Raw genomic sequence first — 17,013 nt, forward strand, 5'->3', positions numbered from 1 at the left:
CATCACGATACTTGGCTCAGCGAGCACTTTCAGCACCGTGCTACCATCTCCTGGCGGGTTTGAAGTACTGCAGGTGAGCAGAAGGGTGGTGATTTCTTCCGGCTGGTTTGGCAGCGCCTTAACGCCGTACAAACGTTTCATGACGCAATGAAACAAAGCGTATTAAGGAGCATATTTACTACAGAGAGAAATTTTGTTGCGTGGAGCAGCCTTCTTCACTGAAAAGTACACCAACAATTATAAATGAGCTTATTTCAGCCTATCTCATGCCCGCGCCAATATCCTCAAATGTGGAGCATTCCCTTTCACGCTGAGTGCTCATGTGGCTTTATGCTCATAGCAGCAAGTACAGAGTATTCATCAGACTAGCCAATGGCCCATGCGAATTCGCAATTATGAAAGAGCCTTCTGCGGCGTGACCGTATTCAGCTGACCCACAGTCTTACCGTTTGTCACTCGCTGCAAATGCAATCACCACACCCATCACATGTTCGTCAGCATGCTCGTGTTATATAACCTAGCCAGACACCACGGACGCGTGCAGCACGTGGTTGCCGAAAGCGAAGGGGAGACCCTTCCCTCCCCCCCCCCCCCCCCCCCCCCCCCCATTCTAGCAACTGCCCGAAAACATAGTGACTGACCTATGTTTGGATTTGGAATATCGCCAAATTTCGTGAGCAGGACCAATGCAAGGTGAGCCTGTGCCAACACTTCACACCGGCAGAACGGATCATCGCTTCATGCTTAATCAAAGGATGGCCTTCCCTGACCTACGGCTGATAACCGCTGACCGATGCGTGGTCCCTTCATTCCGGAGCACCGAAATGTCACTTCATCCGGGACCAACGGCAATCGTTTCACTCCTGAGAAACGGGTGGTTATTTCGCTTCCAAGTGACGCAGGCCGGACTCACCCTAATCGGTGGGACTCACCCTAATCCGATCCATCCCTAAACAACAGACGACCATTTGCCGCACACTCACGTATGACCAGGACCGCAGACGAGCGCGCGCACTCCCTACGCGTGACCAACAGGAGCCCCCACCAAATGGCGTACGGACACTTCACGCCGTGCCGAGTCGTCGCCGCCACACGCAGCCCAGCGCGCTTCCGCCCGCTTCAGCCGCTGAGCCCTGGCGTGTCGGCGGCTACGTCAACGACCGTCTTCAGCCGACCGACGGCCCCGCTGCCCCGCGCCGGAGGTCAGGGGCCCCACTGGGCCGGTCACGCGCAGAACAGCGGGCCACGACCGTGGCGGCGCGGCGCAGACCACCTGCCGTCGCAGCCATCGACGACCTTATGGATATTGTTCGAAGTTGACCAAGAGCCTTTGCGCGCGGTCGTATTGAAAACGAGGGCTGAACAAGACCAAAAAGGAACAATGCAAATAAATAAATAAAAAACGGGGGAAAAACCCGGATGTAAGTACAAGTGGTACCGATGTCTGGACTGATGCAGACAGAGACGTGGGTGCGACCAATGTTTACCACCCCGACACTACAGTACCACAGAGCCGAGCCACTACCCCAACACCAAGAGGTCATCACCCGGAATGGTGTACCGGCACAGCATCAGGCCGTGGCGGGAGACCGCCCTCCATCGGCACATGTCGCAACACCCCGAACGGCCGACGTGCCCGTCAACAGGTGTCGCAGCCGCCACGCGGACACGTGCGACAGGCCTTCGAACGCGAGACCAGCCGCTGGCGCACCACGCCCACTACGCGCAGGATGCCGGCGGCGGGAGAAGAACGTGCTCAGAAGCCCAACAGCCGGTGCGGGGGTAAGGGAGGGGGTGGCTCCACCGACAGGAATCGATAGGGCCGGCGCGGCGGGCGCGGCACCTGCAGCCGGGAAGGGGGCGGGGCGCCGCGTAGAGTACAGACACGGCGGCTGACGCGCCAGCCGGGAAGGGGGCGGGGCGCCGCGTAGAGCACAGACACGGCGACTGACGCGCCAGCCGGGAAGGGGGCGGGGCGCCGCGTAGAGTACAGACACGGCGGCTGACGCGCCAGCCGGGAAGCGGCGGGGCGCCGCGTAGAGTACAGACACGGCGGCTGACGCGCCAGCCGGGAAGGGGGCGGAGCGCCGCGTAGAGTACAGACACGGCGGCTGACGCGCCAGCCGGGAAGCGGCGGGGCGCCGCGTAGAGTACAGACACGGCGGCTGACGCGCCAGCCGGGAAGGGGCGGGGCGCTGCGTGGAGTACAGACACGGCGGCTGACGCGCCAGCCGGGAAGGGGCGGGGCGCCGCGTGGAGTACAGACACAGCGGCTGACGCGCCAGCCGGGAAGGGGCGGGGCGCCGCGTGGAGTACAGACACAGCGGCTGACGCGCCAGCCGGGAAGGGGCGGGGCGCCGCGTGGAGTACAGACACGGCGGCTGACGCGCCAGCCGGGAAGGGGCGGGGCGCTGCGTGGAGTACAGACACGGCGGCTGACGCGCCAGCCGGGAAGGGGCGGGGCGCCGCGTGGAGTACAGACACAGCGGCTGACGCGCCAGCCGGGAAGGGGCGGGGCGCCGCGTGGAGTACAGACACAGCGGCTGACGCGCCAGCCGGGAAGGGGCGGGGCGCCGCGTGGAGTACAGACACGGCGGCTGACGCGCCAGCCGGGAAGGGGCGGGGCGCCGCGTGGAGTACAGACACGGCGGCTGACGCGCCAGCCGGGAAGGGGCGGGGCGCCGCGTGGAGTACAGACACAGCGGCTGACGCGCCAGCCGGGAAGGGGCGGGGCGCCGCGTGGAGTACAGACACGGCGGCTGACGCGCCAGCCGGGAAGGGGCGGGGCGCCGCGTGGAGTACAGACACAGCGGCTGACGCGCCAGCCGGGAAGGGGCGGGGCGCCGCGTGGAGTACAGACACAGCGGCTGACGCGCCAGCCGGGAAGGGGCGGGGCGCCGCGTGGAGTACAGACACGGCGGCTGACGCGCCAGCCGGGAAGGGGCGGGGCGCCGCGTGGAGTACAGACACGGCGGCTGACGCGCCAGCCGGGAAGGGGCGGGGCGCCGCGTGGAGTACAGACACAGCGGCTGACGCGCCAGCCGGGAAGGGGCGGGGCGCCGCGTGGAGTACAGACACGGCGGCTGACGCGCCAGCCGGGAAGGGGCGGGGCGCCGCGTGGAGTACAGACACGGCGGCTGACGCGCCAGCCGGGAAGGGGCGGGGCGCCGCGTGGAGTACAGACACGGCGGCTGACGCGCCAGCCGGGAAGGGGCGGGGCGCCGCGTGGAGTACAGACACAGCGGCTGACGCGCCAGCCGGGAAGGGGCGGGGCGCCGCGTAGAGTACAGACACGGCGGCTGACGCGCCAGCCGGGAAGGGGCGGGGCGCCGCGTAGAGTACAGACACGGCGGCTGACGCGCCAGCCGGGAAGGGGCGGGGCGCCGCGTGGAGTACAGACACGGCGGCTGACGCGCCAGCCGGGAAGGGGCGGGGCGCCGCGTGGAGTACAGACACGGCGGCTGACGCGCCTCCTGAGGACCATGGCAATGGTTCCCGGCTTCTGCGCCGCCAGCCGTGGAAACGACCACCCGCCGGTGAATCGGAGGTGGCCGAGACGCGTCCAGTCGAGCGGCGAGCTCCGCCGCCGAATGACGTACGCGCGGCAGACCCGCGGCGAGCGAGCACTAACTCACGCCGGGCGCTACAGGCCGACAGCAGCACAAAGACTTTGGTGACAAAGGCTAACGACGGTCCGGTTGCTCCGCGACACGAATCTAACTAGATGCACATCACACAGACAGGTTTTTTCTCGGTATGGACGGCGTGCCAGGCGCAGGCTTCGAGCTAAGCTGGTACGGAAGCTCTCGTCTGGTTGTTATGAGAGGCAGCACTTTCCCAAATGCTGAGTATGCGTTCGGACTTCCCCGCGTAATTAGTATGTGTGCAAACTCAGTACCAAGGGGCACGATCAAGAGTCGCTTGTGCGGGGAATCTATCAGGCACTTAGAATAAGCAACTAACGAAGCAAAGGCCACGCAGACAAACGCCTAGGCCCACGCGAAGCCTAAAGCAACGTGTAGGCTTAGTGCACACATCTCGTTGTATTGTGACGATCATGTTGGTGCTTGCCACACTAAATTGAGGTGATCGATTTCGTTCGGTACGTACTGTCGCGCCTGCAACGCTGGTGTGTTCGATAAACAAACACAGCAGAATCAATGGCGCATGGTCAGATACCACAATTACGCGGCTAGCGTGCCGTCCCCGTTCCGGGGAGCCAAACAGAGCTCTATAACCGCGTGACGGCGGCGCGGCCGGATAGCCCCTGGTCCGGGGCGTCAGCGACCAGACCCTGGCACCAGTTACCGCCCCACCCCTGAGGCTGCGTCAGAGCACTCCGGCCCGGAGGCGACCCGGCCGGTTCCTCACAGCACCCCGTCCCAGCTCCGGTCGCGCCGCGCCCCGCCGCCGCGAGCGCCGCGCTCGCCCAGGGCCGGTACTCACGTGCGTCATGTATTTGCCGCCAGCGGGCAGCAGCGCCATGCTGTCGTGCAGCACGTCCCGCACCATGTTCCACAGGTTGCGGTCGTGCTTCGGCGACACCGGGATATCGCTCAGGTCGTAGAAGATGTAGTCGAACGTGCGGCCCTCCTTCAGGCAGTCCCTGAGGAACTGGAAGGCGTCGCCCACGATGATCTGTGGGAGCACGGCGCAGGACCTCGGTAGTGGTTTGACAGGGCGTGGAGGATGTCCCAGCGGCGGGCTGTCGGACCAGGTCCAACCAGTGGATGTTAGCCGTGGTTGATCTGTTTACTCGCACCAGTGCGAAAGCTGCAATCGTCAAACGTATCTTCGTTTCGCCTCAAAATCAGCGCAACTACGCTTCAGGTGCCGTTTTGCTGTTGTTTATTGGTGTTTTCGGGCGCGTCAACTGCTTCAGGTGCTGTATTCGCTGCCGCATGCATGATTCGCAAGGCCGTCCGCTAATCAGCAACATTCCCCAACCACCAATTCGGGAAGTCTAATTGTATTTAATCCATTTCGATGGCATAAGACAATTAATGAAGGACAGGGCAAACGTTTAAAAATAGGCATTTCCTTTGCTCCGTAATGAAGTGAAGGGGCGACATATTTAAATACCAGTCATTGCGGTGGAAAAGGAGGGGTCATGACTTTATTTCAAGATGAAAAATCATCCACACTTCGAGTTAGCCAAGATATAAAAATAGGGTTGTAGGCTGCAGACATAATCATGTGCGAGTAGCTTCAACTTCATATTTACAAGTGGAAGCGATGACCTTCGGTTGGTGAGGCTTTTCCGTTGAAGCTCATGAAACGACTTCTTACAGCATGCTAACGTGCATAATTCGGCGGCTATTTCAAAATACCCAAAACATGAGCACGACCAAAGCGCTCCAAATACGTCTAAACCAACTCCTGAACACCACAAATGGGTTCGAACAGCGGTAACACTTCGGAGAGCGCCTTAGCACCGGCAACAACAATTTTAGCTTCATTTAACCCTCCCTCAACGATACTGAAGCTCGAAACACCCGGGTGATAACTTTGTAACAGCGTGTTGAATGTCGTGAGATACTTTGTTTTGCAAGATCTGGTCACGCCTGAGTTGGCACAGGAGGAGTCATCATTACACCCGATGAAACAGACAAGTCCCGAGCTGAAAAGGACGGGAGGCGGGAATGGTTATACCCTGAACGACAGATGAATTAAAAGCTGATATCACGGCAGAGTTGCGAACTTTGAAAACAACGACAAGGAAAGTGGCGTCGATTGGAAAATTCCGGTCCTATCGTCCAAGGACACACACCAAGAACCACCATAAGTGATGCGTGAAGAAAATAGAGTTAATGATTAACAATGGTGACCAAACTTTTCTTAAAGAGCTTCATTCATATCTGGCAGCGAGTCCTGAACAGATATCGACAAATGGTCGCCGAGGGCACGGCGCAGCAGCGGTCCAGTTTTAATCACCGCGAGTAGCCTGACCCGAGCGTGTTACCTTGTAGTTGTCGCCGTCGTACTTGTCCAGGCAGTCGCCGCAGACAGTGCGCAGGTGCTTCCTGCACTGTTGGATGACCACGTCATCAATCTGCCGGCACGCGATGCCACGGTCACCGCGGCGCCGCGGTACTTGCCGTGTGGTCGCGCGCGCCTCGGAGGGTTCGCGGGCCGGCGATAGGTCAACATCGGCGCAGTGTCGAGGCGCACCGAGCTGTATCGATGAACACAAGACAAGGTCGCGCAGTTCGGTCACCACACCATCTCCGGGATCTGCAGCGGTATTCATAGAAGCCGGGTAACAATTTGAAGCTATTCGCTTCGCGTGTTCACTACTTTGTCTTGCTTAGACTTGATCCAAGCCCTTGGAATGGATGGATTTCTGTGATCAGGGTTGACGCTAAGCAGTACTTGTTGTGCGAGCCCTGACCCCTACCACACGATTGCGCAATTCCATGTCAGCGGCAGAATTTGATTCAAAAGTTTAATGTGCCGTAATTCTCGGCAAGGTCCGTCCTGCCCTCTGACGTCAACTGAACTTTAGTGCGACTGCTGCCACCGGCCGCAGGCCGTACCTATCAAGGTCAAATAGCGAGCGCCTAAAGTGAATCGAGCCCACGGGTGGGTGGATCGGAGGGCAGACGTTGTAACGAACTGAGCCATCGGGACGGACATACACAACACACTACCGGGACACTAAAGACGCAATGGTCAAGACCAATTGCACAAACGGAATGCGATACACCAATCCGGCACACTCGCCCGAACTCACGACTCTGCACACGGCAGTGGGCGTACACGCCACCAACTGAGCCCCCTCTTGTCTTCAGCTATACAAACACTCTCTATCCAAAGTCCGAGACACAACACACACCGGCAGTCTCGAGAGAGTTCAACACCAGAAGTTATTTCCCACGAGACCAGCTGAACGGGCCAAACGACTCTGTTCAAACAAGGCCTCCTTTCAGGACACGCGAGCCAAAAATACGCGACACGCTCACGCATACACGAAAACAAGCACACACAACAAAGGCACACAGAACACACACGCACGCATGCATATACAGTCACGTCACATAGCATCTCCTCTCGCCAACTCCCCTGTCCCAACACCAGCCCACCCCACCCCACACCACAACACGCCACACCACACACCACAACACCACACCACACCACACTAGCCCACCCCACACCACACACCACACTAGCCCACCCCACCCCACACCCCACACCGCACCATATCACACCACACACCATAGCACATCACACCACATCACATAGCACATCACACTACACCACAACAGCCACACCACACACCATACCACACCACGCCACACACCATACCACACCACACCAAATCGCACACCACACCAACCCCACACACCACACCACACCAGCCCACCCCACTCCACACACCACATCAGTCCACCCCACGCCACACCATACCACACCAGTCCACCACACACCTCACACCGTACCACATCACAACACACGCCATACCACACATCATACCACAACACATAACACCACACCACGCCACACCGCATCACACACCATACAACAACACATCACACCACACATACCATACCACAACACGTCACACCACTTCACCCCACTTCACCCCATCCGCGCAAGCACTCGCAACGACGCACTCGCCCAAGCGATAAGCAGCGTCCAAGGGCGTTGCCAGGCTACACCGCGCCGATAGCGCACCTCCACCATGGTGACGAACTTGGGGTTGTGCTTGAGCAGCTCATACAACAGGCCACCGTCGCCGCCGCCCAGAATCAGCGCTGTCTTGCCCTCGTACTGTTCAGCTGCCATCAGTGTCTCCGTGTAGACGAGGTCCTTCTCCGACATGTCTGCGGCGGCGCGGGGTGCCAGTCAGGTCAGCGGCCGGCTTCGGAGCGCGCAGGGGGCCCAGACATCCGTCGGCGCCGGTCCCGGGGCGGCCGTGGCCCCAGCCGCGGGACGGGTGCTGTCGCTTCGGTCGGCTGCCACGGCCCGGTGGGCTGAAGGCGAACAGTCTGTCCGCTGGTGGTCGCATCAGGACGGATGTGTCCTCCATAGCGCGCCTGTCCGCTGGTGGTCGCATCAGGACAGGTGCGTCCTCCATAGTGCTACAGCAAAACAGCACCGTCGGGATCGAGCCGAGCTCGAATGACGACGGTGCAACGTTACCCCATCAGATGACGATGCATTGCTACCCCATCAGATGACGACGGTACATCGTTACCCCATCAGATGACGATGCATTGCTACCCCATCAGATGACGGTGCATCGCCACCCCATCAGATGACGACGGTGCATCCCTAACCCGCAGAACCGCTCTCTGTCACATCATGACTGAACATGCACCGGATCGCCACAGTTGCAACGGATCGCCACGCGTTCAGACCCGAAACAGATTCAGCGAAGGCAATGTAGTACGTTGCGCCGCCACTAGCCACAACTATTGACTAGACGAGGTGGCGAGACGGCACTGTTCTGGTCGCGCCTGCGCTGATCTTCAAACGCAAGATCGTGCTTGCCGCGGGCCAGATCGGCAGCAATACGGGGGAATGAGACATCCAATTTAAACTGAGTTGGGAGCCTTCCGACGGTTGGCCGGGGTAACTTTCGCCATTTCTCCATTACCGGCGCCAAGTTTCGTCACTGCCCGGCTTCAAGCCACTCCAGCTGTTCAATTCCGCGTGCTGACCGTAGTGGCATGTCCTATGCACGTTTTCCATTCCGCGCAAAGATAAAACAGAAGGAATGCCTTCATATTATACTTAAGTCTCTCCTAAAACAGGTTACGGGCCCGCGGCGGTCCACTGCTCATAGTCTCAAATAAAGGCAGATGTCATGAACATGCACCCAAATAGTAACTATGTGGGCCCCAAGTCATATCGATGGCATGGCCTAAGCTGTTCAGTGCATTAGCGAGGAATCTTTTTCATATAGATAAGACAGTAGTAATAGCTTTATTCCTCGGAGAAAAAAGCAGGAGAACCCAACTGTACCCAAGTATATATCCAATACCTTGGGTTTTCTCCGAGGAATACGGCTATTACTTTTGTCCTATCTATGCCAATAGCAAGGCCATTGAATCGCAACAGTGATTACAGCCGTGACTTCTGTCACGCCGCCTTAGTTCATACTATAACGACTGAAGGCGTTGGTCATACCTTACGCTCGCAATGGCCTGCGCTTATCTCCCAACGACCCATGGTCTCGCATGACATCGCACTATGGAGATCTCGGCTACCCGCCGCGCACACGTCCTGGTGACGTCACACACCAACGCGGCCTCCGACTTCATGCATCCGCCGCACCCCCGTCCCAGCGTGGCCACTCACTATGAAAGCCGTCCAGGACGAGTATGTTGCCGAAGTCGCGCGTGCGCACCACCTGCACGTGCTGGTAGGGCGTGACCTCGTCGAATAGCGTCTCCAGCGTGCCGTACTCCACCAGCCGGTCATCTGGCGTCGGACGGCGACGGCGCCGCGCGCGGTCAGGGCGGACGGGACACGGGGCCTCGCCACACCACAGACCGTCACCGAGACACAGGCAGTAACAACAGCGCCTGAAAACATGACAACGGGCCGCCGCACACATCAACACAGCGCCGCGCACGTGCGCCTGGACGACGCTTTCCCGCGGCCTCGCGACGGGAGCTGACACAATGCCGCACCCCTGAGCACCCCTGTTGGCGTCCGGCACGGGGGCGGCCTCACCGGAGGTGTAGTAGAAGGGGTCGATGTCCCTGCCGCGTCTCAGAGGAAGGATCGCCTTGCCGCGCCGGGCGCCGATTTCGGCGCGGATGTCCTTTTCCAGCTGCAGCACGGCCTGCAAACACGAGGAGAGGTCACAACGAGGATCAGGGCAGGGCCACCCGAGGTGACGAGAGGTCATAGCAGGGTTCACCAACGAGAGGTAATTGCAGGGTTCACCAGCGAGGTCATCGCAGGGTTCACCAGAGGTCATAAAATGGGTCAGGTCAGAGGTCATTAGAGGCGACAACAAGGGTCATTGCAGGGGTCGCCAGAGGCATCAAAATGGGTCACGTCAGGGGTCATGGCAGGGTCACCAGAGGTCACAACAGAGCTCACGACGAGTCACAACATCTATCCCTAAAGGTGCTCAGACAAGGATTACAGCAGGATCATGGTAAGGTTCATGCAGGGGTCATGACAGGATTCATGCAGGAGTCATGACAGGGTTCATGCAGGGGTCATGACTTGCGCGTCCAGGAGGGGTCATATAAGACCACGCTGGGGTCTGGTGCGGAAACACGAAGCTCGCTTACGAATAACCCGAGAGAAGGTCGACATATGGGAGCTGTGTATGCACGCAAGGTGGACGTAATCGAAGAGCGGCCGCCGCCGGGGGGGGGGGGGGGGGGGGGCGACACCGCAGTCCGCACTGAAATATCACGCCACCCTGCGAGCTGTAGCGGTGGCGTTGGATGTCGACTCCCCGGGGTTCGGTGTCGGCACCTCCGGCTGAGGGCGCGCCGACGGTGGGGATGACGTCACGCGGTGCATTTATTTGCCGTTATCAGTGCTGCCAGGGTAATGATCTGCCATACCTGACGCAGCTGTAAATAAGCCAGTGCACCACGAGAACGTGTAATGGAGACGTACTGAAATCGAGAAATGGGATCGTGTAAGCGCGGACCGATGCTCTACCACTGACGTCACGGGCACAGTGCGCTTTAAATACCGCAAGCCGCTGATGACTGGTCGAGGCGGGGCGTGTTGCAACCAGGTCAGTGACGTCACCCATGCCCTAGATGTACCACAGGCGATCCCACGGATTTTAACCGACAGGTCTAAGTGCTTATGTAAGCAACTGTAAATAAAATAGACAGGTGCCGCTTTCCCTACTTACTCTATGATGGCCACTACATAAGTGTTCAGGATGGTACGGAGCCAGTCCCTTCTTTGAGAACTTTGTAATTTAGACACACAAATTACGGGCATGTTCCCGTCACTCCTAAAAAAACGTAGATGAGATAAGTTTGGAGGAGGTTGGAGGAGAGCTAAAATCTGCTGCCGATGGAGTAATTTCGGAGGAGGCATCAGCTGTTTGCGCGCAGCTCACCCCAACAGTTTTGGCGCAATGACGAAAAATAACATTGAGCGTTGAGAAAAGATACGTTTAATGTCACGAAAGGGACTTTAAATTAGCATACCTGCACCATTTTATGCACCCGTGCTGTTTCCCTTATGCGACAACCAATGGAGTCAAAAAAGGATATGAATGGGTACTGTGGCACTTATGTCTCCCAAACCCTCTTCAAAAATCCGCCGAAAAAGACGACCTTTCATTTCGGAGACGATTTTTGGAGGATGCAGGAAATTTGAGGAGCTTGAAAGAGGTTGGAGGAGCCACGGGAACGATCATAATAGTATGGAGGGGCTTTGAGAAGGTTGGAGGAGCGGCGGGAACAGACCCAAAAATGTTGCGGAAAGGTGTGCTGGAAGTAACGGAGATAATTACTCATCGTGGCAATAATGAAGGCACTTGAATCATGACTACAGGCATGCATATTTTGGCTCCCATGAACGCAAGTGTTCGAACAATGAATACAAGCTTTTTAACGCAACTTTTTATCGCTTCCCCTCTTTCAAGGCGCATGTCAACCAACGACCGCCAGCCAAAGTCGGCGGCCCAGCACCGTGTGCACGACTCTGTGCCAACGTCGTGCGCCGCACACGCACCGCGGACGGTGCTCCATAATTGAGAAACACTGTGCACGGTGCAGGCAGGATCCAGGACACACTACGTGGTATGCCAGCGACACGGCGCCCATCGATCCCAATCGTGCGCCGCTTCTGTATACCCCACTACGGGCGCCACCCAGTGGGTTCGGCCCGGATCAGACCGGCTAAGCCGAGCTAATAACGGGAAGCCGCTCACTCCACCATGCACCACCTGCCGGTCGGGGCTTCCTTGGAACTTGCGGCTCTCAGCCAAAGGTCAGTGCGGGGCTAAAGTGGCCAGCAGGGGTGGGCCGAGCTGTTCGCCAGCCGACAAAGCCCGTCAGCGGCGTTCTGCCAACACGCCGAGAGTGAGCAGACAACAGGTGGCATTCCAGGAGCCGTGCGCAGCCGGTGAGCGGGGTAAACAGCTCGGCTCCAGATGCACACAGCGCACGGTCGCCCCGCCCACTGGGGAGGATGTGGATTGCGCAAGGAATGGGCGCCGGTGTCGGCGGCCGACCTGCCGTGCCTCAAAACCGTTACCATGGAAACCGGAAAAGCTGCGGCTGGTTCGCGTCGGGGGCGCTTAATGATAGGAGACAGGCGGAAGGGTCTTGGAGCTGCATCCCATGTCTGGCATATGAAAGGATTGTAATTGACAACGACAACTGCCAGGGAAGTTTTGAATGGGTTCTTTGCGGTTCAGTGCATTCGAATTACAAACATTGAAAGTCTCGCATTTCAAGATCATGAGGGAGCTCATCCCTTGACTTCGAGGCACGTGGCTGTCATGTCTCGTGACTTTTGAGGATCCATAGAAGTCTGTCATATATACAACAATGCAGCCACAGTGACGGGTAGCAGGGCTGCACATTTGGAGGCCACCCCCACCGGAAAACACTTGCATTGCTTCATCATCGATTCAAAGAGCTCAACAACCATGTGCAAACACCCCTTTCCACCCCACCTGTCTAACCACTGCATCACAGTTCCCTCCCCCGCCCCGTCCCTTCGCTCTCTTCGCCCTAGCACCCTCCGCCGTGTCAGCGCCCTGCCCCACCGCACCCGATTGTCCATGATGAAGGCCTCGCCGTAGTTCTCGATCTGGAGCGAGACGAGGCCGCTGGGGTGGCCGCGCAGCGTGACGAACGTCTCAGCGTCGGCTGAGTAGTTGAGCAGGAAGCCGCCGCTGGGCGTCAGGTCCTCGATCAGCCGCGTGAGGCCGGCCACCGCCGCGCCCACCGTCGCCTCGATCCGCTGGTGCAGCGTGGCGCTCTCCACTGGCGGCGGCGGGGCGGCACGTGAGCGCGGTCAGCCGGCGCGCCGGCGCCAGCTCGGGGGCACTGGTGCGTCCGGGACTTTCGTCTCTGACGGGCCGACCGGAGGTGGAAGTGCGACGCCCACCGTCTCCGCAGCGGTGCGTGCCGAGCAAACTGACGTACATTGCTGCACCCATGGTGCAGTGGACTCGGCCTGGCGTTAGGTGTGGCGTAGTCTTAACCCCAAACGGAAACACATTTACGCCTCAAAAAAGCAAGACAGACTCAACAAATACTTTCGTGCAGGGAACGCTAGATTCTTCAATTAATAATGACGCGTTAAATGTTGATCAAAAAGGTAAAACATTTCACCGGCATGGACCCTAAAGGGAGTTGGCGTTATCATTACGATGTGAACTGACTACGACAGAGGACGATGTGGCATGCATTGGTCATATTTGTGTTCAACCTTGTGAATATTTGTGATGAACTCTTAAATGGCTGCGGCCTGGCTGCGATCGCCTTAAGCATATTTCAACTCTTCACATATAAAGAGCAAACCTGAGGCTGACTGAAGATGGCCCCTGAGGGTTAACCTGCCGTGGTGATGATCACAGTCGCTCGGACCTTGGCTAGTGATGACCCGGCAGGCCATACTGGACTGGACTGGCGGGAACTTCAGGGCGACCCCGACCTCAGTTGGTGACGCCTTCGGGGTTGAGTATAGCCTCAGCGGTGCGTCTGATCCGGACAGATGATCCTTTGATGGGTGACATCCGGGGGGACGCGACGTTCTGATCGCAATGCGACAGACTGTAGCCTCGTTTTGTGATAACCACAAAAGTGACTCTAGCCTCAGCTGGTGATATCTGACCGCAGAAGTGACTCTGCCCACGGTTGGTGACGTCCTCAGAAGAGACCCTGGCCTCGATCTACGATTACCTGAGGGATGGTGCTGGCCAGAGTTGGTGATGACCCAGGCACGCCTGTACCTGGATTGGTGATGACCTCAGGGGCAACACTGAAATCCAGCAGAGCCGTGTTGAAGGACATGCTGGCAGTTCTGCTGACCGCTGTCTGTGAGCTGGCACCGGCCTCCGGATGTGGCTGGAGTCCTGTGGGTGTTAACATATGTGTGTTGGATCACCACAGCCTGAAACAAACCACGCTGCGCAACAGCTGTGAGGCGAGTGACTTCTGCGGCTGCATCTTTCTGCCATCTTCACGCGGCAAAGAAAAGTACGGGTCACACCGTACGTGAATTAAAATGGCAGGAAGGCATGTGGGACACATGCTGCAAATTACGACCACATTAGCCGCACGTTAGGACCGCATGAGTCACACATTACGACAGTGAAGGGATAACACGTCAGATATGAGTGATCCCCTATTAAACGCACTTGTACATGGACAGCTGGCGCGACAGGCATGGCGCCCCGCGGGCGCAGTGTGCGTGCTGATTTCCCACAGGAGAAATTTACTGGGCAATGATCTCGAGGAGGAACTGTGTTCCCACAGTGCGGCAAATAGAGTTAAAATACCGAAACCTGTACCTGGCCGCGTCTCCATCAATTGTGTCTCCCCTCCCTAAGCCCCCGGCCACTTGTCGCGGCACTTGCGAGTAGTCCGTATTTTCGCTTCAACCAATCAAAAAACTGCTGACCCACATGATGTCGCCGTTGGCAATTTGCTGCGGCGTGCATGCTTGCAAGACATGTCCAATATAATTCAACGGAAGTAAAAAATTTCAAAGTGCGACAATAAAATGCGTAGCAGCACAACCAATAATTCTAACACCAAGTTTTCCTGTGTTTAATCATTTTAAGCACGCGCCCGGGTGGCCGGCTGGATACCCTTCGCTCGGGTGGAGGGTCAATTTAATCCCCCTGAGGTCTCAGAACTTAAGAAAGCTAAAGACGCTAAATTCATTGGATTTTTACCGTTTCGTGAACTCGCTTAGGTCAAAGTTTGAGATTCCTGGGTCATGACCTTCTAGTCAAATAAGATCAAACAATGTAAAATTCCAGGTTGGTTTCCAAACTGCCCCCAGAGCCTAGATAACTGTTTGTAAGCAAATCGTCACGTGCTCATTTAAGGTCAGTAACCTTGTTTGACCTTTTGAAGGTCATGGTAAGCAAAATCACACAGGACAGCTCTGAATTTTGCATTTGAATAAGCGACAAAGATTACGCTGGGAAGTATGCTCCTAAAAACAAAATGTTGACCTAAGTCATTTTAGGTCAATGGCCTATTCTGCCCTCTAAGAAGTTCATGGAAGATGTATAATGCGGTTCCTGCTATCAATAAATTCGAACAGAGCACCAGAAACTATCCCATACAGCAAGCCATAGAGTAATAAAACAGGTTGGTTTTGACCTTCGTCTGACCTTCATGCCTGACCATACGTCAATGAAAATTGTTCATTCAGTTGTTGTGTTGCCTAAGAAAGCATCCCAGAGATGTATGGCCTCGTCTAACACTCCGTTGTTGCAGCAAATTAAACAATTCCCTAGAAAATGACTTCGCTGAAACCATCGGCTGACTTTGACCTACCATGGGTCAGCGACCTTACAAGGTACACAATTTTGGATACCAAACGATCCGCTATTCAATTTTCCACAAATATGCAAAATTTGGCGCAGCTACTGCGCTGTTTGGAAACCACTCCGGAAAAAACTATGGGGGATCCAGCTGACCCCTCACCCGAGCGTGTGTTAAGATGTGCTGAATCTGACAGCGAGCAGGGTTGTCCTGCATGGCGTAAAGATTCTGCATTGGTCCAGTTTCTTATCAAGATTATACTAGCGGGATGAGGAAGCCCGAGGAGGGTCACACAAGACATTAGAGATCAGTGCTGACAATGACGCACGTTAAAATAGTTTGTCACATCCTCTATTTTAACGTTTGGTTTAATTTTTCATTAAATATCGGTTGAACAAAATAACAAAACGATGGCTCTTTCTATGAGCAAAATGGCACTAGCCACCCAAGCTCTATTTAATATCAACCACCATTCGTCTTCTTGTGCATCATATCACCAAATTGCAGTTGTAATGGTCTATATTCAGTCGGAATATCAGGAAGCGACATGCCATACTAATGCAACAGCATAGCCAAAATATGTGGTGCATCTGCTACAGCCTGGCCACTTATTACTTTATGAGCTTGTACCGCACAACCATGCCTGTGTTATACATTACTACTCCTTCTATGGCCAGCTGCAGTGTTACCAATCAGGTGCGCGTATATCAACACGCCTAAAGATACCTAACACCATGCAAAGAAATTAGACAGATCATGAGCACAGCCAAATCCAGTTCAAGTCACTATGTGGTACATAATGCTTCACATGTTGCAAGTAAATTCAATGCAATGTGACACTACATGATGCCCCATAGCTGAATTTGTGCTATGCATACGCAGTCCGAAAAAGACACGCTAAACACATAACTCATAACGTAGGTCTACACACACACACTTCATGTTGCTTTCATGTTTCCAACGGTGGACCAAAGGAGGAATGTCCCACTGGAACGGAACGATTAACATCCACGGTTCAACCCGCACCGCGGTAAGCTTTACACTTACAGGGGACAAGGAGAGGGAGGCGCAGTCGGAAAATGCAGTGAAAATGCACTACAAAGACAATCATCTTTTATCAGCCAGCTCGTCGCACCTTATCTGTCCTCGACCCGAACGTCAACACTTGCCGCGAGCTGTGATAACTGCCGCGGTCAAGCGCAGACGCATGCAGCCGGCCCTGTCGAAGGACGCTCTCCGCAACCGTTGACATTCGGCACCGGCCTGGCATTTGGAGTAGCAAGGCGAACATGACAATGTGCCCCATAGGCAGTCGAAATGACTTGTTCCAAGTTTACCGTAGCCTGGAAATTATGGCATGGAAAATTCGGATCTGACTCACCCCAAGCGGGATATGATTCTAGCCAGTTTTTACGGACCATGTTTGAGCTGCTCTCACAGAAAGCATGAAGGTCCTGTTATGCCTCAACACTAAATGAAGTTTGCATCCCTGACGACCAAGACTGACTCTTTGTATGCTTTGCTCATTGGATTGCAAACAGTTGACAACAAATAAGAAATT

The 17,013-nt window shown here is 56.3% G+C and overlaps 1 protein-coding gene across 5 annotated transcripts in view; it reads right to left on the bottom strand.

The window, feature by feature from the left end:
- Positions 1–17,013, bottom strand: part of LOC119100881 (spermine synthase) — a 32,966-nt gene that overhangs the window by 12,667 nt on the left and 3,286 nt on the right. For all 5 annotated transcript variants that reach the window (XR_005094472.1, XR_005094473.1, XM_037224062.1 and 2 more), the window contains exons 2-8: positions 13,904–14,026; positions 12,718–12,932; positions 9,682–9,793; positions 9,304–9,426; positions 7,675–7,823; positions 5,963–6,052; positions 4,447–4,638 (exon numbers count right to left, since the gene is read on the bottom strand). Coding sequence is in view for 3 of the 5 variants with exons in the window: in XM_037224062.1 (XP_037079957.1) it covers positions 4,447–4,638; positions 5,963–6,052; positions 7,675–7,823; positions 9,304–9,426; positions 9,682–9,793; positions 12,718–12,932; positions 13,904–13,964 (942 nt within the window). In the remaining 2 variants the exon portion in view is untranslated. The remainder of the gene's footprint in view (positions 1–4,446; positions 4,639–5,962; positions 6,053–7,674; positions 7,824–9,303; positions 9,427–9,681; positions 9,794–12,717; positions 12,933–13,903; positions 14,027–17,013) is intronic.

The sequence above is a fragment of the Pollicipes pollicipes genome, unplaced genomic scaffold, assembly GCF_011947565.3.
Source record: "Pollicipes pollicipes isolate AB1234 unplaced genomic scaffold, Ppol_2.1 Scaffold_4881;HRSCAF=5763_pilon_pilon_pilon, whole genome shotgun sequence".
NCBI classification, from domain to species: Eukaryota; Metazoa; Arthropoda; class Thecostraca; order Pollicipedomorpha; family Pollicipedidae; genus Pollicipes; species Pollicipes pollicipes.